Consider the following 24,798-nt stretch of genomic DNA (forward strand, 5'->3'; position numbering starts at 1 on the left):
TTTACTAATGCCTGGTTGCACCAACAGATCTTAAGCTCCAGCTTAGCTAATCTCTACTTATAGATAGGGCCTCCTTGAGTATCACTTACGTTGCATTATCATTTTAGATTCTTACCTTATTATCAATTATATCTATTATTATATTACGGTATTCTTATTGTTATATATTATAATTATATTATATTAATTGTTATGATATTCTCGACTTAAGCTTAAGATCTGTTGGTGCAACCGGGCATAAAAGGCTTTAAAAATCGACAATTTTGATAATTCAGTATCAGGAGAGCAGAAGTAGCAAAGGGTTAGTCCATAGATAGATCTACTTTACTGAAATGCTTTAAAAATCGACAATTTTTATAATTTAGTATCAGGAGAGCAGAAGTAGCAAAGAGTTAGTCCATAGATTGATCTACTTAACTGAAATGCCTTAAAAATCGACAATTTTGATAATTCAGTATCAGGAGAGCAGAAGTAGCAAAGGGTTAGTCCATAGATAGATCTACTTTACTGAAATGCTTTGAAACTCGACAATTTTTATAATTCAGCATCAGGAGAGCAGAAGTAGCAAAGGGTTAGTCCATAGATAGATCTGCTTTACTGAAATGCTTTAAAAATCGACAATTTTTATAATTTAGTATCAGGAGAGCAGAAGTAGCAAAGGGTTATTCCATAGATAAATCTACTTTACTTATATGCTTTAAAAATCGACAATTTTTATAATTCAGTAACAGGAGAGCAGAAGTAGCAAAGGGTTAGTCCCCATAGATAGATCTTCTTGACTGAAGTGCCTTGAAAATCGACAATTTTTATAATTCAGTATCAGGAGAGCAGAAAGCAAAGGGTTAGTCCATAGATAGATGTACTTTACTGAAATGCTTTAAAAATAGACAATTTTTAAAATTCAGTATCAGGAGAGCAGAAGTAACAAAGAGTTTCCATAGTTACTGAAATGCTTTAAAAATCGACAATTTTTATAATTCAGTATCAGGAGAGCAGAAGTAGCAAAGGGTTAGTCCATAGATAGATCTTCTTGACTGAAATGCCTTAAAAATCGACAATTTTTATAATTCAGTATCAGGAGAGCAGAAGTAGCAAAGGGTTAGTCCATAGATAGATCTACTTTACTGAAATGCTTTAAAAATCGACAATTTTTATAATTTAGTATCAGGAGAGCAGAAGTAGCAAAGGGTTATTCCATAGATAGATCTATTTTACTGAAATGCTGCAAAAATCGACAATTTTTAAAATACATTATCAGGAGAGATGAAATCTCAGAAAATTAATCCGTACGTGGATCTGTTTAGGGAGAGATTAGGAAAAGATTGAAAAAAAAACACAAAGTAAAGAAACAGTAATTTTTATTTAGAACAATTTTAAAAACATAAATAATTTTTCATTGAGTTTCCTTAAGTACATGTTTCTGTCTCTCTGGTACATATGGTACTTCTCCAGGTTTGGAGTGTGCCCGTCTATTGGCCTCCTTCTTCTTCTGTTTCTGCTTGATGGTATGAATTTCTCTCTGTGCGTTGTAGATGTGTTTTGGAACGTGTCTGTGTCTAGCAATTCTCTTTACCTCAGGATGACTAGCGAATTTTTCTTTAAGGGCGTCGCTATACCGCAGGGCAGCCTTCTCTCTCGGTCGTAACTAAAAATTAGAGAATAATTAATAAGTAACTATTGAAAAAAGTAATGAAAAATATATAAATAATAGTAAAAGAAAAATTGAGAAATACTTTTTTAACGCTTTTGTTGGTACCAAGATGAAGTGTATCTTGCTATGTTTGTTTGAATCAAAAAGCAAACTTCAGCCCAACCAGAAGTGACTGGCTGACCTTTGAAGTGATTTTTGGTGCTCACAAGGTCAGATAGGCTATTGAAACTTTTGAACCATACAACTTCGCGACCGGATGGCATATTACCTATGATACTCCAAGAAGGACTGGAAATAATCATGGGTCCTGACCACAATATTTAGAGCTAGCTCTGGTATACATTCCCAAAGCTTGAAGAAGAACAAGGGTGACGTTCAGAAAAACAGACTTCACCCTAGCAAAATCATGTCTATAATCATCAAGCAATGGAAAAATCTAGAATAAATACATGAAGAAAAATAATCTTAATAAAAACCCACTGGACCAGCGGCAATATGCGTATCAGTCAGGGAAATCAGGTGAAGCCGTCTTGCATAATCTGGACTCGGAACTCAAAAATGGAGATTACACCAGAGAGAAGTCACCCCTGTTGTAGTGGAGTCACTGAAGGTGGATATGAGCTATTACCTCCGATTTCGTTGAACCTCCATCGATTTGGATGAAAATTGGTGAGTGGTTAGAGGATATCTCAAGGAACAAAGGTGACATGGTGCCAACTTGCGCTTTTACCGTGGGGGTGGATGGCACCCCTTCTCGGGGGTGAAAATTATTTTATTAAAAATAACCCCATAATTCGATAGAAGGACTAACTCTAAGCAAAATTTGTTATATAAAGTTATTGAAATTAATCATAACTTTTCGAGTTATTAAAGATTTTAATTTTTCCTGAGAAAAATGCATGTTTTTAACCGATTTTTTATAAATAATTCAAAACCTATAAGTTTTTACAAAAAAGTTATTATTACCAATATTGAAGAAAATAAAAAATTAAATAAATTCCTTACTAGAAAAACCTCTTAGTGTTAACTAAAAGTGAGATATAGGTAATTGAATGTATATTTCTTTCGGCGACTACCCAAATCTAAGTATTCAAGCTTAAATAACGGGAAAATTATGCATTTTATAACACAAACTTATTAAGCATTTGTTAAAGTATTTAAAAATGTCAATCAGATGAGCCACGAACAAGTTGATAGCATTAAAATTTATGCTCCAAAAACTTTCAAAAGTTATCTTTTAAAAAATTTTCCAAAAAATATTATTGTTTTTTTTTTAATAACTCCGTTTGTTTTAAGACATGAGATTCGCCTAAAAACCATTTGAAAGCTAAAACTAAAGGCTTTTAAACCACGTTAAACATAATCTTTTAAACACCTTACTTTTTTAAAAATAAAAGGTTAAATTACCCGGTTACATGGTTTTCGCAGGCAAAACTTAAGCTTAAAACGTTTCTATCTCGGTTATTTTGTACCCTATAGAAATAGTAAAAAAGGAAAAATAGTTGATACAGAAAAAACTAAAATTTGATTATATATCATTTTTTCGTATATTGAGTATTTTTGGAGTTATTATTAAACGAAAATGAAAATTGCGATAATCTGAAAAATTCTGATTTTTTAAAATTATATCTTTTTTTTTTCAAAAATATGCATTTTAAACCGGTCAAAATTGTTGAAATCATTACTTAAATACCTAAATTACTGCTAATATAAAGAAACTCTCGTAAGGATTTCTATAAATTTTAATTTTTGTGGAAATGGCGATGTTTTATTTTTCACTTTTTCCAAAAAAATTCCAAAGGGTTCTCTTATTTTCATCATAACTTGCTTAATTTTGATGCTATTAACGTCTTATGGAGCTCATTTGATATGTATTCCGAAGTACTTTGACAAGTGTTAAGTAGGTATATTTTATAAAATACATCGTTTTCCCGTTATTTAAGCTTGAATACTTAGATTTGCGTACTCGTCGAAAAAAATATACCTTGAATTACCCATAACTTACTTTGAATTAACATTAGTGTAGTTCTTTAAATGAGAAATGTATTCAGTTTTTTATTATCTTTAATTTTGGCAATAATAACTTTTTTGTAAAAGCTTATAGTTTTTGAGTTATACGTGAAAAACAGCTTTAAAACATGCATTTTTTTACGAAAAAATAAAATCTTTGATCTTTAATAACTCAAAAAGTATTGATTTATATTAATAACTTTATATAACAAATTTTGCTTAGAATTTGTCACTCTATCTATTTATGGTATTATTTTTAATAAAATAATTTTCACCCCCGAGAAGGGGTGGCATCTACCCCCAGGGTAAAAGCGTAAGTTGGCATCATGTCACCTTTGTTCCTTGAGGCATCCTCTAACTACTCACCAATTTTCATAGAAATCGATGGAGGTTCAGAGAAATCGGAGGTGAAAACCTTCAGTGACTGCACTATTGTATTTTTAGACATATAACGTGTATTTGATAATATGGTGCTTCTCAGAGGATTTTTCAGTGCGTCACAGTTTTTAGATTTCTTCCTAACGGATTAAGTTGGAAGTGACAGAAAAAAGGCACGTCATATATGATAAAAATCATTTTTTTTTTCGATTATAACGCCATCAACAACTAGGATCTTCTTTCTTCTTCTTATACTTGTTGTAGATCTGTCGATCTGTTAATTCCAACGTTGAAGTATTTCTTGAGAGGTAGACTGCCAGCTATCTCTCCATCTTTTTGGTGGTCTCCCCGGTGGACGCTTGCCTGATGGTTTTCCTTCTAGCGCAATTCTTGGTAGTCTGTGCTCCTCCATTTTTTTTACATGACTGAACCATTCTCTTCAATACCAAATAGTTATCAGAGAAGCCGAAATTAATAGGACAGGACTTGTATACCAACGAAAACACCAATGCTTGGCATTCGCTGATGACATAGTACTGATAGCCAGAAGTAAACAAGAATTAAAAGAAATACTAAAAAGACTAGAGGCGATAGGAAGAAAGAAAGGGATATACATAAACGAAGAAAAGACTAAATATATGGAATGGACGGAACGAGAATACACACAAGGACATATGACAATAAACACAGAGGCAAAAATATATACATTCGAAGAAGTAGAGAGATTCCAATATCTAGGAGCGACATTCACTAGGAGACCAAATATAAAAGAAGAAATCCAATCGAGAATTATGGCTGGTAATCGTTGTATCTTTGCTCTAAACAACTTATTAAGAAATAAGAACATATCTAGAGGGGCTAAGATAAGAATATACAAGACAGTGATAAGACCTATAGTACTGTATGCCAGTGAAACATGGACGATGAACAAATTCGAGCAAGTCATGCTTAAAGTGTGGGAAAGAAAAGTCCTAAATAAAATATTTGGCGGAAAGATATGGAATGGAATGTGGATAAGAAGACCAAATGTAGAACTGGAGAGGATGTATGGTGAACCAAACATAGTAGGGATCATAAAATCACAAAGACTGAGATGGTTGCGACATATCCAAAGGATGCCAAACACGAGACTTCCCAAAAGAATACTAACGGGAGGAATAGGAGGAAAGAAGAAGAAAGGTAGACCGAAAACCAGATGGAAGAAAGATGTTGAAAAGACATAGAAGAACTGAAAATCACAAATTGGAAAAATAAAGCAGCAAATAGGAGAGATTGGAAAGGAATAGTAAACCAAGCCATGGGCCTTCTAGGCCTGGAAAGCTAAACTATATATAACCATTCTCTTCGTCTTTGCCTGCCCCATCTGACTACATCTTGCACGCCACATTGTTCCCTCATGATGTTTCGTATTCTATCTCTTCTTGTCTTCTATGCTATTGCTCTTAGTTTCTTCATTTCGGCTGTTCATAGCATGCTTTTGGTTTTATTGGGGTCTTCTCTTGATTCAATGTCATAGGTCATAACAGGTCTGATGCAAGTTTTATAAATTCTAACTTTGCTGTCCCTTCTCAAATATGGGTTATTTCAGACCACATCTCTCAAACATCCGGACACCTAGATTGATAACTCTACACCTAGATATTTGAACTGGTTTAGCTGTTCTATGGGTGTCCCCTCTACCACGAGATTGCATCTAATTGGGTCTTTAGCAATGGTAATGTATTTTGTTTTCTGCGTGGATATGTTTATGTTGAGTCATAAACAACTACAATTGCAACAACTAGAATAAATGTTATAAACGTGTATAATCACAGATGTACCTTTCTTTCTGTTACTTGTGACGCACTGAAAAAAGCCTCTGAGAAGCACCAGACCTCCAGCGAGTCAATACATAGGACACTGGTGAGAAAGAAAATCAACAACACAACATGCAAGTGGATTATTCAGATGTTTCAGAGCAGAATGATATCCACACATACTAGTGATGTAACCAATATTCGTATTCGCATTCGCATATTTTTGCATATTCGCATTCGTATTCGCATTCGTGAAATTTGTGCGAATGTTTTGCGAATATCTATATCCGAAAAAAAATAATTTCAAGATAATATTAGGTTAAAAGAATCAAAATGTATTCACTTCTCATCTTTTTTTTTTATTACGAAAAAATAACTTAACCTCATAATATAATCACATTCAGCCTTCATTTTATTTTATTATTTGCTATTATGTAATAAAGCTTAAGATTCAGATTAATTTACTCTAAATATCAATTAACTTCTCATTATAAATTTAGAAATCATTACAAAAATAGAAACTAATTTTAAAAAACTGAACATTCGCATCCGCATTCGCGAATGTCGTTAGCAGATATTTGCATTCGCATTCGTATTCGCGAATGTTAAAAAATGACATTCGTTACATCACTAACACATACGTATGAAGGTGCCCGAAACCTAAGGGGTGCCCTCAAGGAGGTGTATTGTCACTAACAGTATGGAATATAGTCATTGATGACCTGGTTAATAGGCTTAGCAGCAAAAGAATGTGGGTCCACGGCTTCGCAGATTACACTGTAATAGTGACTAGAGATAAATTTACCAGTTATGTTGTGGATTAGATGCAATATGTCCTTCAGTGCATAGAAATTTTGTGTTTGAAAGAAAACCTCTCTTTGAACTTTTCAAAAACTAAATTGGTAGCCTTCACAAATAAGAGGAAGGACTGCGTGAGCTGAAGGAACTAGAAGTTTAACACACTTATACCATCTACCGAACAAAAAGCCATAAATATTAATGGGGACTTAATACGATTCACTAATGGATCTAAAATTGCCCATCTTACAGCCTAATTGTGTTTCAGGCTGAAGTTTTTGCTTTGATCGTCTGCAGTGATGAAATAATGGATGGAGACCACGAAGTAAAGAGAATCGACATTTATACAGATAACCAAGCGGCTATTTTGGCAGGAAACAACCCACTCTCCTCAACAACCTGTGAAAAGGTTGTTGAGGAAAGTGCAAAGATCTCCTCAACAAACTGGCAAAAGATAATAAAGTATTGTTTGATTCGACCGTTACTTGATGGAAGTTCATTTTATCTAACAATAAAACACTGAAAACGTTTGTTTTCTATACTTCCACAAAATTTATTATAACTACGTGACTACAGCTGTTTCGGCAGAGTCCCTTTCTCAAGTGATTTAGTTTACTATGTGTTTGTCTTTTTAAAGTCATTAACTGAAGAGGTTGAGGAGTGGGGAGCTGTTTGTCTCGAGTTGGTCATTCAGAATTATATCTGCATTTTTTAATTTATTAATTTCCATCGATTCTAATAAAGATAGCTTAAAGCCTTTATTTTGAATATGCAGAATTTGAAACTCTTCATTAAAAGAATGATTATGATCTAGAAGGTGAAGTGCTTATGTAGAAGTGTCTGTTTTTCTATTGTTGAAAGCCCTTTTGTGTTCTGCTATCCGTTTGTCAAAGGTTCTGTCAGTTTGACCGATGTAAGTTTTCGGACAGTCACCACAAGTTGGTTTGTAGACACCACTCTGTAGTTGTTTTCTCTTTCGGCTCTTATTGTTCTTAATATATTTGCTTAAATTGTTGTTAATTCTGAAAGCTGCTGTTATTCCTTTCTTTTTTATGTATCTGGCTATTTTTGTTGTTATCTTGCCAGTACCTATATGTGATAGAGCAGAAGGTACTGGGTTCTTTCTGTGGTGGTGGATAGACTAATTTCAGGGCTTTCTTATGGAGTTTTTGGTTTAAAGACAATTACCAGACTACACAACAAACATAAGTTCTCCATATATCATAAACCTACCCATACTGACACAACTATACACAATTCATCATCCCATCCTACACAACACAAATTAGCAGCGCACCATAGCATGATACATAGACTGACAGAAATTCCCATGTCAAAAAATAACTTCGAAATATAACTGAACATCATTAAACAAATAGCAGTAAACAATGTCTATAACGAACAAATAATTAATAAAATTTTAAACCAAAAACTCCATAAGAAAGCCCTGAAATTAGTCTATCCACCACCACAGAAAGAACCCAGTACCTTCTGCTTTATCACATATACTGGCAAGATAACAACAAAAATAGCCAGATAGATAAAAAAGAAAGGAATAACACCAGCTTTCAGAACTAACAACAATTTAAGCAAATATATTAAAAACAATAAGAGCCGAAAGAGAAAACAACTACAGAGTGGTGTCTACAAACTAACTTGTGGTGACTCCGAAAACTTACATCGGTCAAACTTGCAGAACCTTTGACAAACGGATAGCAGAACACAAAAGGGCTTTCAACAATAGAACAATAGACACTTCTACACACGCACTTCATCTTCTAGATCATAATCATTCTTTTAATAAAGGGTTTCAAATTCTGCATATTCAAAATAAAGGCCTTAAGCTATCTTTATTAGAATCTATAGAAATTAATAAATTAAAAAATACAGATATAATTCTGAATGACCAACTCGAGACAAACAGCTCCCCACTCCTCAACCTCTTCAGTTAAAGACTTTAAAAAGAGAAATACATAGTAAACTAAATCACTTGAGAAAGGCACTGTGCCGAAACAGCTGTAGTCGCATAGTTATAATAAATTTTGTGGAAGTATAGAAAACAAACGTTTTCAGTGTTTTATTGTTAGATAATAAAGTATTTTTAATCTGGATGGCAGGTCATGAAGAGGGGCATGGGAATGAACGAGCAGATTTGTTGATTGAGCGGCAAAATATCAGTTAAGATGCTATAAAAACGAAGTTTAGAAATGGCTGATAATCAATCATCAAAAGAAATAAAGAGACCTTCAAGGGCAAATCCAGACTAAGAAAATAATGAAGAATATTGATCAAAAAAACTCTCGGGTAATTTGATGAACCTCAATAAATGAGATGGTTACTGAAATGATGACTGGGCATGAAAATTTAAGAAAAGACCTATACAAACTAGGTAAGGTGAATGAACCATGGAACAGAAAATGCGAAATGGAAGATAGACCAGAGCGCATCTGTAAAAATATTAGTACTTTTGGATGTTGAGAGGTGACTCATATTTTTTTGCAGAAATTGCTTTAAAATAACTCATATAATAATATTTGAGTTATCCTCCCTCTCAAAAAGGTCCGGAACATTGTTTAAATAATCAAAATGTCAAAAAATGAAGAAAAATTCGATTTCTTTCATCGTTTTTTGATTATAACTTTAAAAGTATTCATTTCCGAGAAAAATTGCATTGACATAAAAGTGGCGTCATTAAATTTTCTACAATATAGGATTAGCTGAAATTTCTAAAAGTTGTCACCCTGGTTGCAAAATAGCAATAATTGCGAAAAAAACATAAAAAACAAGTACATATTCGCACTTTACGTTTTTCAACCATTTATGCTACACTTAGGACCTTCATATTTTACCCAGAAAAACTTTATGATACAATAAAATAATACTGTAAATTTCATTAAGATCGGTTCAATAGATTTTGCAAAATAAATTTTGCAATCCAGCTTCCGCAAAAAAAAATTCATTTTTTCAAAATCTTGCAGGACTGAAAATAAAGCAGATAGCAAGTTGAAGTTTTTTTACGTATAGAAGAATACCGTACCTTTACAATTTGCAAAATTAAAATCGGTTAACTACGACGGCGTCAGGAATTCTTTTACATAAACATTAATTTTTGGTGCTACACGCAGGACAGCGGATACGTTTGCTCTGATTGGGCATTCCAATGACCTTTGATAATGATTGACAAATTTTAATTTTTAGTACATTTCGATATAAATAAATAAATTTTTTTATTGCAAAATAAAACACATACTCTGTCCTTTGAAATAACACTTTTTTAGCAAAATCTTTCTGTGTTCATATATTTTAACTTGAGAATAAAAGTTTATTATTTGAAACATAATATGCAATTATTTAAACAATATTTCACAAACAATAATCAAATTAGTTCGACTTTTGTGGAATTAAAATATTAAAATACAACGAAATATAGAGTAAGAAAATAATATATTAGATAGATATTGAAAGAAATTTTGGTGGAAATCAACTTGTGCGAATCGAACACCGCTGTCCTGGGCGTAGCACCAAAAATTAATGTTTATTAAAAAAAAATCCTGACGCCGTGGTAGTTAACCGATTTTAATTTTGCAAATTGCAAATGAAACGTACGGTATTCTTCTATATGTAAAAAAAATCATCTTGTCCTAAAAAATCATATTTTCAGTCCTGCAACATTTTGAAAAAATGAATTTTTTTTGCGAAAGCTGGATTGCAAAATCTATTGAACCGATCTTAATGAAATTTAAAGTATTGTTTTATTATATCATAGAGTTTTTCTGGGTAAAATATGAAGGTCCTAAGTGTAGCATAAATGGTTGGAAAACGTAAAATGCGAATATGTACTTGTTTTTTTATGTTTTTTTTCGCAATTATTGCTATTTTCCAACAAGGGTGACACCTTTTAAAAATTTTAGCTAATCCTATATTGTAGAAAATTTAATGACGCAACTTTTAGGTCAGTGCAATTTTTCTCTGAAATGAATACTTTTTAAAGTTATAATCAAAAAACGAAGAAAAAAATCGAATCTTTCCATAATTTTTTGACATTTTGATTATTCAAACAATGTTCCGGACCTTTTTGAGTGGGAGAATAACTCAGTTATTATTATATGAATTAATTCCAAGCAATTTATGGAAAAAAATATGAGTCACCTCTCAACGTCCATCTCAAAACAGATGCGCCCTGGACTAAGAAGAGACTGCCATATACATCCTATGCCATTGTAATGTGCTAAGTGATGTGAGGCAGAAATTCACTGGTCAACCGAGGAATAAATCAGAAGAGATCCTAGAACTACCCATAAGGAAACGGTTGGCCTTCGTTGAGGCTAGAGTTTAATGGAAAAAATAAGGTATGATACACAGGTCTTACCATCAAGTAACCAGTGATTAACGAGTGTCGCCTGAACTAAGAAGAAGGAAATGAAGTGTACTTACTGGTCCTAGTTTTTCTGACGCTCTGGCCTTCCAGATCCTGATGTTCATCTCGTCAGATCCACTCAGAATATATTTATTATCTAAGGACCACAGAACACATGTCAATCGCTGCATCCTCTTCGTGTGATATATCTCTCTAGAGTGTCCTAAAAATATCATAAAGAATGTATAAACATTTTCAATTTCTTTGCAACACAAATTCTTCTCAAATCGGAGAGTGCAGGAAGAGTCTATACCGGTTTCGGAGCTTTTTTCCTCCTCATCAGTAGTCCCATATCCTCTTCTCTCCGATTTCCCCAGGCATCACACTTTGGGCATTTCCGAATTGCAAAGAACGAAATGTTACGGATGTACTAGAGCCATCTACCGAAAAACAAAGTAAGTTATCAATCGTAGTAGCACAGAAAACGACAATAAATATCGTTCCCATACCACCAGATTGACAACAGGTGGAATACTTTCTTTGGTTACAACCTCCCGAGATTTTCAAAAATTATATCTGTAGAGGAAATTAAGATGAGAGAATTTTAAATAATTTACAACCCATCTGCTCAACGTGGTAAAAGTTTCAACAAGAAAGATTCCTTAGTACTCAACAAAAGAGTAGATGATTAAAATGTATAAACATTTTCAATTTCTTTGCAACACGAAAATGCAGCATTTACTCTTTTGTTGAGTACTAAGGAATCTTTCTTGTTGGAAGTTTTACCACGCTGAGCAGATGGGTTGTGAATTATTTAAAATTCTCTCATCTTAATTCCTCGGCATCCTGTAGGATTTATAATTTTTGAAAATCTCGGTAGGTTGTAACCAAAGAAAGTATTCCACCTGTTGTCAATCTGGTGATATGGGAACGATATTTATTGTCGTTTTCTGTGCTACTTCGATTGATAACTTACTTTGTTTATATCATAAAGAGATAATTAGACTATAGATGATTTACTTTTGTAACTGGTAGTTTGAATGGTAAAATAAAATGAGTTTTTTGTAGGTTGAAAGTATGTTTTTTGGTCAAAATATGGTAGTAGAGAGATACGAGGGTTGTCTTTTTTAGTTTTGCATATAGCCATAAAGACCACAAATATATAGAATTAAAGTACTGTAATATTGTTTTTCAAAGTATGTCCCACCAATATCGAGACACTTTTGCATACGTTCAAACCATTTGGTAAAACTGTTATTCCAGTCTTCAGTTTACATCTGCAAAATCGCTGTTTTAAAGGCATCGATGGCTCCTTCTGGCAACTGGAATCACTGCCCACGCATTGAATTCTTGATCTTTGGGAACGTGAAGAAGTCATTGGGACTTAGGTCGGGGCTATACGGTGGATGGATATACAATTCGATGTTTTGAAGTTCCAAAAATTCTATTGTCTTTTGGGCAGTATGAGCACTTGCATTGTCCTGATGTGAGATGATTCGCTGTTGTGTGCTGCTTTGTCGGAGTTTCTCGATAACTTCTGGTAAACAAATGGTTATATACCAATTAGACTTATAGCGACAAGCTTCATTTATTATTTTTTTAATTGCTAATTTTAAATATTAACTTTCTTTTCTAAACGGAAATAATATGGGTCATTTAAAATTCACAATTCTTTCTATACAAAACCAGATGGTAATGTCCTGTTCAGTCTCAGTTTAAAAATTCCCCATTAAATAGTAAACATTATCAGACCTTATGTCAATGAATCACTTTTTGAATGAATTCGAGGACGCTTCTTGACAGAAATGTTTTCAGCTTTTAAAACATCAGATAAAGGACCAGCCTCTTTATGTCGATAAATTAGTCTTCAACGTAAAACCACAGACATGTTTTTTTTTAGTATAGTCACAGCAACCACCCGGCGCGGACACATCACCACACTCGCAAAGAATAACAAACCCTCTTTCGAGCAATACTCACGCTATTTTACCGACACAAATAAATGTATTATTGACAAGTTGTTGTTTTTACACTTATTTTTATTTAAGTTAATCGTTCCCGAACACGCACAGAACAGAAGTAACCGTTCGATCTCACAAATCAATTGTTGCCACATAACCAGATTTTAACACAAAAGTTGCGACCAATATTTTATCGAGAAAGGATTACTTTTGTTGGTTTTTCCTCATCGTAAAACACCCACGTAGCGGATTTGCGTTTATTTTCCGTTTCGTAGGAGTAGATACAAGATTCACTGCCACTAACAATACTATAAAGGTTTTTTGAGCTTCCTTTGTTAAACCGTTCCAATGTGTTAAGATTTTGTCCTAACCTTATTCATTTATTTCTTTTTACACACTGCGCGGAAATCGTAGAACCCGCCTTTGGACTCTTAAACGACAGGTGAATAAGGTGCGCGGGTGAGAGACGAAGAAATGCACGCTAGACAAGTGCAACGAAGCGATTCGCAGGTGTGTTGAAGTTCACCCACCGGCCAAGAGACATCAATGTAATTGCAGACAGTAATTTTGTATTTTAAAAGTGTAAATTTTGTTAGTATGTGCAATTTTTAGGCAGTTTGTTGAATAAACACGTTTTACATAATTGTGTTTAAAAATCCAGGGAAACATCCCCAAACACAATGTTTTTTCACAGTAATTGACGCTAACCTCTTTTTGCTCTTGTGTGAGCAAATGAGGGATCCAACGGAAAACCAACTTCGTAACACCCAGTTCTTCATGTAGGATCTTTTGGATTGAGGTCTTTGAAATTCCTACAGATGCCTCTATCTCCTGGTATGTTACACGGCGGTCATCCTTAATTAGCTGACGAACCGCATCAATGTTTTGCTGTGTGACTGCTGTTTTGGGTGGATCTGTCCTGGATTCGTCGCTGAGACTGGAACGACCACATCGAAATTCGCAATACCGGCATGAAATACTTTACTGCTGTGAAGCTTCATTCCCAAACACAGAAACCATTTCAACGAGACATAATCCTCTCCAAAAATTGTAAAAAAATATTGCTCGAAAAAGTTCTCGGCTAAGATACGTTTTTCTACTAGTGATGTTGATTATAGTTACTTTCGAGTATTCGTTACAAATCGTTACTTTTGTATAAAGTAATCATTTAAAGTATTCGTACTTTGATTACTTTTTGTTACTTTTGTATTTGAGGACCGGTAATCATATCGAGCAATCGCGTTTCTCAGTACATATTTTGTATTAGTATTAATAGGATACTTTGATTACTATGATTACTCTTGTATTTGAGTACCGGTAATCATATCGAGAATCGCATTTCTCAGTATTTCGTATAAGTATACGATCCGATATAACGACCTTCACCGATCTATTTAATGGATAGAAGATATGTAATTTTTCTGTCATTGCTGCTCCACAATATCAGTAATCTCGAGTAATATGTTTGCATCAATTAAGTGACAAAAACAAACCCTCGAAACTCGATGACGTACCTTAGTAGTAACCCTGGGCACCCAGGTGCTTCGGAGGTCCGTTCTGATTGCAAATTCGTGTTCAGTGACCCCAAATACCCCGAAATAAGAAAATCTGGCCTTTAATAAACTGATTTTAACATGTTTATGCATTTTTCGATCCGTTTTAAACACTTTAGAATGTAATAATGCATTTCCACCTATTTTTGTATTGTAGACTTTTTTCCAGACGTCATCCTAATCCTAAATACAATGCAAAAAGTTGCAAGTCTCTATGTACCTACTATATTTAAAAATAGATTTATTTCTGTGTTTTTAGTGTTAAATGGTCTAATAAAAACAATGCCATACCTAGATGTAAAATTAAAGTTGATGATCATAGTCTAGAAATATTATCATTTCTACATATTTTCCGGTCAATCTAAGCTATTTTTTTCTAGGCCTGATAAGAATAGTGTGTGTTTATTATTAAAAACTAATGTGTTACATTTTTATTTTCAAAAGAACTAACATCTGTGAAATTCTGTGAATTATCTACCTCGACAAATCGTATAGACATCTGTTTCTGGGTGCATGCTTTGTTAAATGATATACCTCCCTTTGTTTCAGCTACTTCTCAGCGCCCTGTAATCTCTCATAGATAAAATTATAGTTGACTGTACTGATACCGAACACTCGTGGAATACCGGTCCGACTCCAATATCAACTGAGTAGATACAATACTCAAAATCAAAATGGGTACTCACTCTGATACGATTGGTACGAGAGTAATCAAAGTAATCAAAGTAACGATTTACCTCTCTGTATAGTAATCGTTACTTTCGGTATTCGTAAGTAAGGAGTACTTTGTAACGAATAGTTACTTTTTCAACATCACTATTTTCTACCAATTTGCAAATGTTAACAATTCACTGTATCTACAAGATTTTATTGGTGGCGACCTCTAAGCGGCTATTTGCAAAACTAAAAAGACAAACCTCGTATGTTCCCATAGGCTAAAATACCAAAGATTTAATTGAAAACAACTCACCTTTACCAGCTTCAAATATCCTAATTGATTTATCATAACTTCCAGAAACAAATTCTTTGCCAGTAGGAGCATAATCAACATATGTCACGGCTCCAACATGATCCACATGAACATTTGTAGGTCGCCTTAGGTAGCGGGAATCAAATGTGTATAAGCTAAAACCAGAATAACAGAAAAATTAGTTTATTATAATTAAAGCAAAGTAACTTATTTACTTAAAAGAAAACATGGCACAAATAGGTTATATCAAATTGAAAGTTGAAGGAAATGAATTAATGTGGAATAAAAATAAAGGAATTTTAGAAGACAAGAAATTTAGTTAGTGCATCTAATAGAAATGAACCGAAAAACTAAAAGAAGCATCACAGTGTGAGCATCATCACATTGTTTGATTTGCTTGTATAGGATAAATTGCTATGTGGAAATGCGTTCAATGTGTGTCCCCGTTTAGGATTTTGTCCTCTTCAGGGTTTGTAGTGAATGTAAAATGTTGGCAGCAAAAGCAAACAGTCCGAAAAACACAGTGGGGCAAGCGCCGTATCCTGGTGTTTTTTGGATCCTGGGTTATGCCGGACGTTGGTGTCCAGAAGGCTAAGAAGTCAACAGAGAAGAAAGTTTGATGGATTGTTGTTGGTTCCATAGACATTTTTGTGTACTGTCCGTGCTTTGCTCTCGACCAGTCTCCCTAGAAACCATTGTACGACAGGCGAACCTGCGTCCCTCGTCGGCGGTCAGGAGGTGGCTTTGAGCGCAGCGTGGACAGTGAGCGTTCGAGTGGTGAAAATAGTTGCGGCTATTTTCTTGGGGCGAACAGGTATAATTGTGCAATGAAGTTGGGAAACCGCAAAAAACCAACTTCCCCCTGTTCGGGGTAGGGAAGAGGATGTGTTAAAGGTGGGTACGGAAGGCTAACGTTTGCATTAGAGCGGACGGTAAATGAATCTTTTTGCGTTTGGGCTTTCGGTGGAGTACGTGGCCGGAAGACGAACAGGAACATTTGAGAGATTCTTGTGTGTCGGAGGGGGGGCCGTTAATTACTTTGATTGTGAAGTTCCTGTTCAGAGAGTTTATTCTGTCGGTGATTTTGGGGATGTTCGAGATGTTATGGATTTCGTTCGAGGGATATCGCCAGTGCTCATAGTTACATCTACGCAAGATTCTACGTTCTGCGCCCAACAACCACTCTTGTTTTGATCTAGCGCAAAGAGAGTAAAGGCAAGATTTGTACTCCATGACGGGTCGAATAAAGGCCTTGTAAGTGTGAATGAGAGTCTTCTTGTGTGTCTTGCCAATTCGTCCAGAGAGAGAGTTGAGAACAGTGTGAGCAAATACAGACATAAAAGTCGAACAATAAGGACACAACTATGGAAACAAATTATCAATGTATTAAAAAGTAATGGATCTGTTAAAAACACCTGCCAAACCTATTAAGTTAGTGAAAATGACCTGAAAAGAAACATTTAAAAAATATATGAAAAAAAAATTTAAGAAACGCTTTTCTTTAGTTACGACTGACTAAAATTAAAAATATTATAAAAAAAAATCAAGTAAAAAGCAAAAATTAAAAAAAAATTGAAAAAATCCAACAAATTCGTCAAAGAAAAGCGTGGCGCGTCTTCATCGAATAAACGGGTTTCGCCACGCTTTTCTTTAACGGATGTGTTAGGTTTTTTCAATTTTTTTTATTTTTTGCTTTTTGGTTGATTTTTTTTATAATATTTTTAATTTTAGTCACTCGTAACTAAAGAAAAGCGTTTCTTAAAAATTTTTTTTCATATTTTGTTATTTTTTACTTTTTAGTCTTACACTTTTCAAACATTAAAATATATCGTCATGTTTCTTAAAATATATAAAACATATGATGTACTAACATGAAAAGTAGTCGGAATCGGCAAAAAATTTAAAATTTTATTGTTATTTATGAAGCATAACGTAAACAATTAACGTAAAAAATGAAATTATGTATAGTTCATATCATTGGCTACAATCCGTAAAAGTTTCGAGTGTTTACATTGTAAAAAACAAGAGAATTTAAGCATTTTCCATTAAAATCGTTTTTTTTTATTTGAACAATTAATAAACATAAAAAAAATTTATTGATTATTCGTGTATTGTTCCCGCGAATGCATATGTCTACAAATTTTCATTCATTTGCATTGGAGAAAAGGCACTCAAATTAACGTCTAAAGATTTGACGCAAACTATTGAACTAAATAAAAGCGTTTAATAAAATGATCCTGGTTTATCAGTCTTTTACTGTAAGGAACAGATTAAGACAAGGAGACTCACTGTCCACAACTCTATTTAACCCTATCCTAGATCTAGAAGCTATCCTGTGTCAGTGGTGTGGAGACAAATGTTATAATATACTACAAGAAACAACAAGTTATCGTTTTTGCAGATCTAATAAGAACATATTAGCAGAACTAATAAGAATATTTAAAAACATTTGAACAATACTGAAAAAATAGAACAAAATTATTATTATTATTATTATTATACAATAAATTTGAGCAGGGGTCGCGAAACCCATATGCCCATTAGACTACAATATTATTATATAGTATGCATGAAATGTTAAATTAAATAGTTACATTAAAATAGATACATATTATGCAAACTAACTAAGTAAATAAATATAACTAAATATACAAAAACATAGCACATAGGGAGCAAGTGTTTGGTACAAATTAAATGTTCAATTTTGGAACAAGTGGTCATCCAGTTTCTTTTTAAAAACATTGACAGATGGAGCATCTATAATCTCAGCCGGAAGGCTGTTCCATGTCGAGAACACTCGATTGCAAAGAAAAAATTGCCTTGTTGTTGTAAAAAAAGTTTCCTTTTTAAGCTTAAGTTTGTGGCCACGAAGACGATTGTCATTGTCTAGTATAAACATATCTCTCATATTTCCGAAGTTGTATTTTAATATTCGAAATGTAATAATTAAATCCCCTCGAAGTCGACGTTGTTCGAATGTAGTAAGATTAGCCATATTCAGTCTTTCTGTATATGTAGGTCTTGAGCGACCAAAAGACATCCTAGTGCACTTCCGTTGTACATTTTCGAGAATATTACGATCGCGCACTAATACCGGACACCAAACAGTTCCGCAATATTCCAGAACTGGACGAATGTACAGTTTATACAGATGAACTGAGTTTATGAATGACACTTTTGCAAACGTTTTATTCAGTAGGTATAATTTACTGTTAGCGTTTTTAGAAATATGAAAAATATGTTCCGACCAACTTAGATTGTTATTGTAGCGGAAGAGAAATCTTGGCCGATCCCCGTATAACAGTAAACACCTCGAGAATGACGTAATCGGATGTGCTAGGCCTCGCCGGAGAATTCTGGAAGGTACGTCACGTAGGCGGAACAAGCCGATAGCTCGAGATGGGAGTCGATTGTTCCAGAATAACAACTGGGTATAAATACGGGCATATTTTGTGAATAAGTTTAGTGTGTATAAGATAAATTCGTCTGTAACTTATATAAATAAAGTCGTATATAAATTACGAACCGCTAGTTTTATTGTAATTAGAAATAATTACACTAATCACGCTACAGTTGGTGTCAGGTGTGGGGTTAACTTAGTGCGATATAAATAAGTGAATTACAGAGAGACTTTAAAAGACTTTTGAACTTTATTCGTCGGGAATAACCGGAGTGCGTTAATTGTTCGGTATTCGGAAAGACTTTAAAAGACTTTTGAACTTTATTCGTCGGGAATAACCGGAGTGCGTTAATTGTTCGGTATTCGGAAAGACTTTAAAAGACTTTTGGACTCTATTCGTCGGGAATAGTTAAAGTGCGTTGATTGTTCGGTATTCGGAAAGACTTTTAAAAGACTTTTGGAAAGTACGTGTGTGCCGACCAAAGATGTTGCTACAAGAACTTACAGTAAAACAGCTCCGTGAACAGCTAGAGGAACGGGACGTGGACAGCAGTGGGCTCAAGATAGTCCTACAATCACGGCTCGAGGAAGTCCTCAAGAAGAATGGAGATGACCCAAAGACGTTCCACTTCCAATCAGCAGAACAAGCGATCTTATCGAAATTCGAAACCATTTCTCAAAAGATCGATGAAACTTCTATAAAGAACAACGAGAAACTTGAAGAAGTTAGTAGAAAAAGCGACGAGAAATTTGAAAGTGTTTCTCAAGTAATTAAAGACGTTTGTAGACAGAATGACGAGAAATTTGAAGAAGTTTCTAGAACATTCGATAAGATGCAGAAAAGTGTAGAGACCGTAGAAGAAAAGATCAAACAACTAGAGAGCATGATAACCGATACAAAAGTACAACCATCAGTTAATGCAGCAGCGTTAGATCCGGTAGTGAAAGATGAACTACCGAGAGACGAAACGTCGCATCATATGAGATTTAAATTACCACCATTCGATGGGAAGTCCTCTTGGTCCATATACCTTAGACAATTCGAAGCTATTGCGACCGCCAACCATTGGACCGAACAAGAAAAGGCTGTTTCCTTGACTGCTGCTTTGCGAGGTGATGCTGCAGATATATTAAGATCAATTCCTAAGGGTCAAGAAAAATGTTACCAGACCTTGTTCACTCGTCTAGAAAAACGCTATGGAGATGCCCATCTACAACAAGTATACAAAGCACAACTGAGAAATAGAAGTCAACGAGCAAGTGAGAATCTGCAAGAATTTGAAGCAGATGTGGCTCGTGTGGTGCGGTTGGCTTATCCGGAGGTGCCAGACAGCGTTTTAGAAGAAATTGCGGTAGATACCTTTGTCAATGGGCTGAAAGATAGTGAACTACAGAAAGCTTTACGACTAGCAAGACCGAAAGTTTTAGATGAAGCACTTGCTATTGCCTTGGAACACGAAGCAGCTAGCCAAGCTTCACGAAACAATCGAGTAATAACCGTGGAAAAAGGCGATAAGAGAAAAGATGAACGTTTGGTGGAAATGGTACGGAGGGTGATTCGTGACACGATGCCGAAGAGACGCATGAAGAGGGCTGGAAGAGTTGGTTCAAATACAGATGCTTCCTCGATACGGCCATGCAGTGAAAGTTGTAATCACCGGCTTAAAGTAGATGAACAGCTTTGCCCTGTGAGACGAACTACCGTCGTTAATGAGCAATGGCAGCCACAACAGTTACAAGAAGCCCAAGAAGACGATCCGTGTATAAAAAGAGTATTGGATTGGATGCGTCGAGGTGAGAGACCTAGTTGGCAAAACATTAGTGCATGTAGTCCGGAAGTCAAGGCCTACTGGAGCCAATGGAATTGCCTGATACTAAAAGATTGTCTTCTGTACAGAACCTTTGAGAACGATGATGGTACAGAATCTAAGCTTCAGTTGATTGTACCTAAAAGTAAAGTGTCAGAAGTATTGCGTCAGTTGCATGACGGTACATCAGGTGGACACTTTGGTATTACGAAGACTCTGCAAAAGGTTCGAGGACGGTTCTATTGGGTGAACTGTAAAGATGATGTAAGAAGATGGTGCCAGAAATGTGAACTGTGTGCATCCGGTAATGGTCCAGTTGGTAAAAAGAGAGCACCCATGAGACAGTACAATGTTGGCAGTCCTATGGAAAGAGTAGCAATCGACATTGCAGGTCCATTTCCAGAAACTGATGCTGGAAATAAATACATCCTGGTAGCCATGGATTATTTTACGAAATGGACCGAGGCCTATGCATTACCAAATCAAGAAGCTGCTACCGTTGCAGAGGTACTTGTTAAAGAATTCTTCAGCCGATTTGGTGTTCCCTTGGAGATCCACTCCGACCAAGGGCGAAACTTTGAGTCAGCTCTTTTCCAAAACGTTTGTAAATTGATTGGTGTCAATAAGACCAGAACAACACCCCTGCATCCTCAATCAGATGGGATGGTCGAGAGGATGAACCGAACGATGGGTAAACACTTGTCCAAAGTTGTATCTGAAAATCAGCGAGATTGGGACCAACACATTCATTTATTCCTGATGGCCTACCGCTCGGCCGTAAATGAAACTACAGGTCAAACACCAACCTGCCTGATGTTGGGTCGTGAAGTTCGGTTGCCCTGCGACCTAGAGTTTGGCTGCGGACCTTCCGAGGAACATGTTGCAGGCGAAGACTACGTTGACCGCCTGAAATTACGAATGAACAACATTCATGAACTTGCCCGACAACACATCCAGATAGCCAGTGACAGAATGAAAGATCAATATGATTCTCGATGCAAGAATGAAAGCTTCGAAGTAGGTGATCTTGTCTGGCTTTATAATCCGCAACGTCGTCGAGGCTTATGTCCTAAACTGCAAAGACAATGGGAAGGTCCATATGAAGTTAAGAAGAAAATAAATGACGTAATATATAGAATTAAGAAGTTGCCAACCGGTAAACCAAAAGTTATTCACATAAATCGTCTTGCACCATATGCTGGCTCAAATGAAACAGAAGAAGCACGAGTCCTCCAACAGGAGATGAAAGATGTCGCACAGCCAAGTTTTAATCAATTTATGTCAAATTACGCAGCGAGAAAGAGTGCTAGATTCGGCGTGACCACAGAAGTTCAGCAAGATCTGTTTGGTGTTCCAGAAAACGTCTCTCTGGCCCACTGTGTTGCCCAAGACCTCGAGATGACTAAAGGAATATCGTCCGTATTCAATAGAAAGTTCGGCCGCCTGGACGAGTTAAGAAATCAGCAGCCTAAAATTGGAAGAGTACTGCGATTGGAAGATGGTCCTCGATCTTTGCTGTATATGGTGACCAGAAAGTCTTATATGGACACGCCAAGCTACGAGAACATATGGCGTGCTCTAACTAATTTGAAGAAAATCGTGTGTAATTATGACATCAAAAAATTGGCTTTACCAAAAATAGGCCATGCAGTAGAAAATCTGGATTGGAAGATTGTGAGAAGCATGCTTGAAGTGGTCTTCAGAGGAACTGGTGTACAAATCACTGTGTGTTGCATGAACCCGAAGATGTCGTACCCTTCAAAGACAGTAGACTGTTATTTCTTCTTGAAGGGTGTATGCAGAGCTGGAGAGTCGTGTAGATTCCGCCATCCTGGGCCTTCATTTAGAGTTGCTGATCGAGACGCTCAGATCTTAAGAGGGGAGCAGTGTAGCGGAAGAGAAATCTTGGCCGATCCCCGTATAACAGTAAACACCTCGAGAATGACGTAATCGGATGTGCTAGGCCTCGCCGGAGAATTCTGGAAGGTACGTCACGTAGGCGGAACAAGCCGATAGCTCGAGATGGGAGTCGATTGTTCCAGAATAACAACTGGGTATAAATACGGGCATATTTTGTGAATAAGTTTAGTGTGTATAAGATAAATTCGTCTGTAACTTATATAAATAAAGTCGTATATAAATTACGAACCGCTAGTTTTATTGTAATTAGAAATAATTACACTAATCACGCTACATTATTAATTATAACACCTAGATCATTATGTGATTTCACTGATCTTAACACGCGCCCATTAATAGAGTAAGGAAGATACGGATTATTTTTACCCATGTGAAGAACTACACATTTGTCCACATTAAGAGGCAGCATCCAAGTAGAGCACCATTCCGATATGCAATCAAGATCATCTTGTAGTAACTGGAAATTTACGGAGGGATCAGAAAATAGCTTCGTGTCAGCTGCATAGAAAGCTTTGCTGCATTTAATGTGAAATTGTAGATCACTGGAATATGCTATGAATAAAAGTGGACCCAAAACTGATCCTTGCGGTACCCCACTCAAGACCGTTCTCTCGACTGAGAAAGAGTCCCCAACTCTAACACAAAATTTTCTATCTGTTAAATACGCGTCGATCCATTTCAGTAATTGACCACGGATACCAAGGTGTTCCAATTTATGTAATAGTCTTCGCTTTGGAACTCGATCAAAAGCTTTAGCAAAATCGAGGTAAATAATGTCTACCGGGGTTTTTCTGTCTAATGCTCTTGACCATTCATTGACACACCAAAGAAGATTTGTCATTGTAGAACGTCCTTTGACAAAACCATGCTGCTGTTCTGGTATAACCAATTCGTTTTGCAGAAAATCAGAAATTGTCTCGGCAATAATAGATTCCATTATCTTAGACACTATAGGTGTTAAGCTGATAGGACGGTAGTTATTAGAATCCAATTTGTTCCCTTTTTTAAAAATCGGTGTTACAGATGCGGTTTTCCATATGGGAGGCAAAATATGTGTGGTGAATGATAAGGACATAATCACATATAGTGGGTAAGCTAAAGCATCGGAACATTTCTTTAAAAATAAAGAAGATATTAAGTCGAGACCAGGAGACGAATTATTTTTTAGATTTTGAAGATGATATTTAACTTTATCAGGAGTAATGATAATATTTTCAAGGGAAGAAGAAACTCGTGACGAAGTAATATTAGGCAACTGATGATTAGTGGGTTCGACAGAAAAAACCTTAGAGAAAGTACTGGCGAGGACTTCGGCATTCTCATAGTTACTTTTTGATATATCACCATTATCTTTTTCCAGTAAAGGTATAGAAACTTTTGTTGTCAACGAAGATCGAATATACTTGTACAATTTTTTACAGTTACTACTAATGGCTATACTCTCTTCGTAGGCAACACGAGCTTCATGTAGAGATTTCTTTAAATCTCTGGCAAAGTTTCGATGAATTAGTAAATCCTCTATGCGATTTGTACGTCTATATTTGTTCCACAACTTTCTTTTATACTTGATCAGATATATTAATTCACCATTAATTCAAGGTTTTATGTTATTTTTGTATATGGTTTTTTTGACGGTATTTTGGTTTTTGCAGAAATTAACAACGTGCAAGAACTTATCCCAGAATACAACTGGATCCCTTATGTCACCGAAAACATCATTCCAATCAATATCAGCCAGTTGGCGATTTGCATTTTCAAAATCAATTATCTCATATACCGTTTTATTAATATTAGGAGTACAGTACTGTAAGTTAAACTGAATATGAAACGTTATGACTGCATGATCTGAGTTACCTACTGGAGAGCTTATTAGGGGATGTGTTAATAAATGGGGATCATTAGAGAATACCAAGTCCAAAATAGATGGTAAATTATTAATTCTAAATCGAGTCGGCTCCGTTATAAATTGATGTAAGTTAGAATTTAATACAAAATCTGTAAATACATTTTTGGAAGTTGATAAGTCACTAGGTGGATCAGTTATAGGCCACGAAATGTCTCTAAAATTAAAGTCTCCAATAACAATCAGATTTTCTAGGCTGGACAGTTCATCAAGTGATGCGATAAGGGATTCATCATCTGCTAATCTAGAATCACCAGGCCGATAAACACATACTAGGTGAATAACAAAAGAGT

General features: G+C 35.3%; 1 protein-coding gene across 1 annotated transcript in view; it reads right to left on the minus strand.

Annotated features, from left to right (window-relative positions):
- Positions 1–1,341: 1,341 nt before the first annotated feature.
- Positions 1,342–24,798, minus strand: part of LOC114335475 (DDB1- and CUL4-associated factor 13) — a 38,312-nt gene continuing 14,855 nt past the window's right edge. The window contains exons 5-7 of the mRNA XM_028285717.2: positions 15,475–15,629; positions 11,068–11,213; positions 1,342–1,645 (exon numbers count right to left, since the gene is read on the minus strand). Coding sequence (XP_028141518.1) covers positions 1,394–1,645; positions 11,068–11,213; positions 15,475–15,629 — 553 coding nt within the window. The 3' untranslated portion in view covers positions 1,342–1,393. The remainder of the gene's footprint in view (positions 1,646–11,067; positions 11,214–15,474; positions 15,630–24,798) is intronic.

Source organism: Diabrotica virgifera, chromosome 2 (genome assembly GCF_917563875.1).
Source record: "Diabrotica virgifera virgifera chromosome 2, PGI_DIABVI_V3a".
NCBI lineage: Eukaryota > Metazoa > Arthropoda > Insecta > Coleoptera > Chrysomelidae > Diabrotica > Diabrotica virgifera.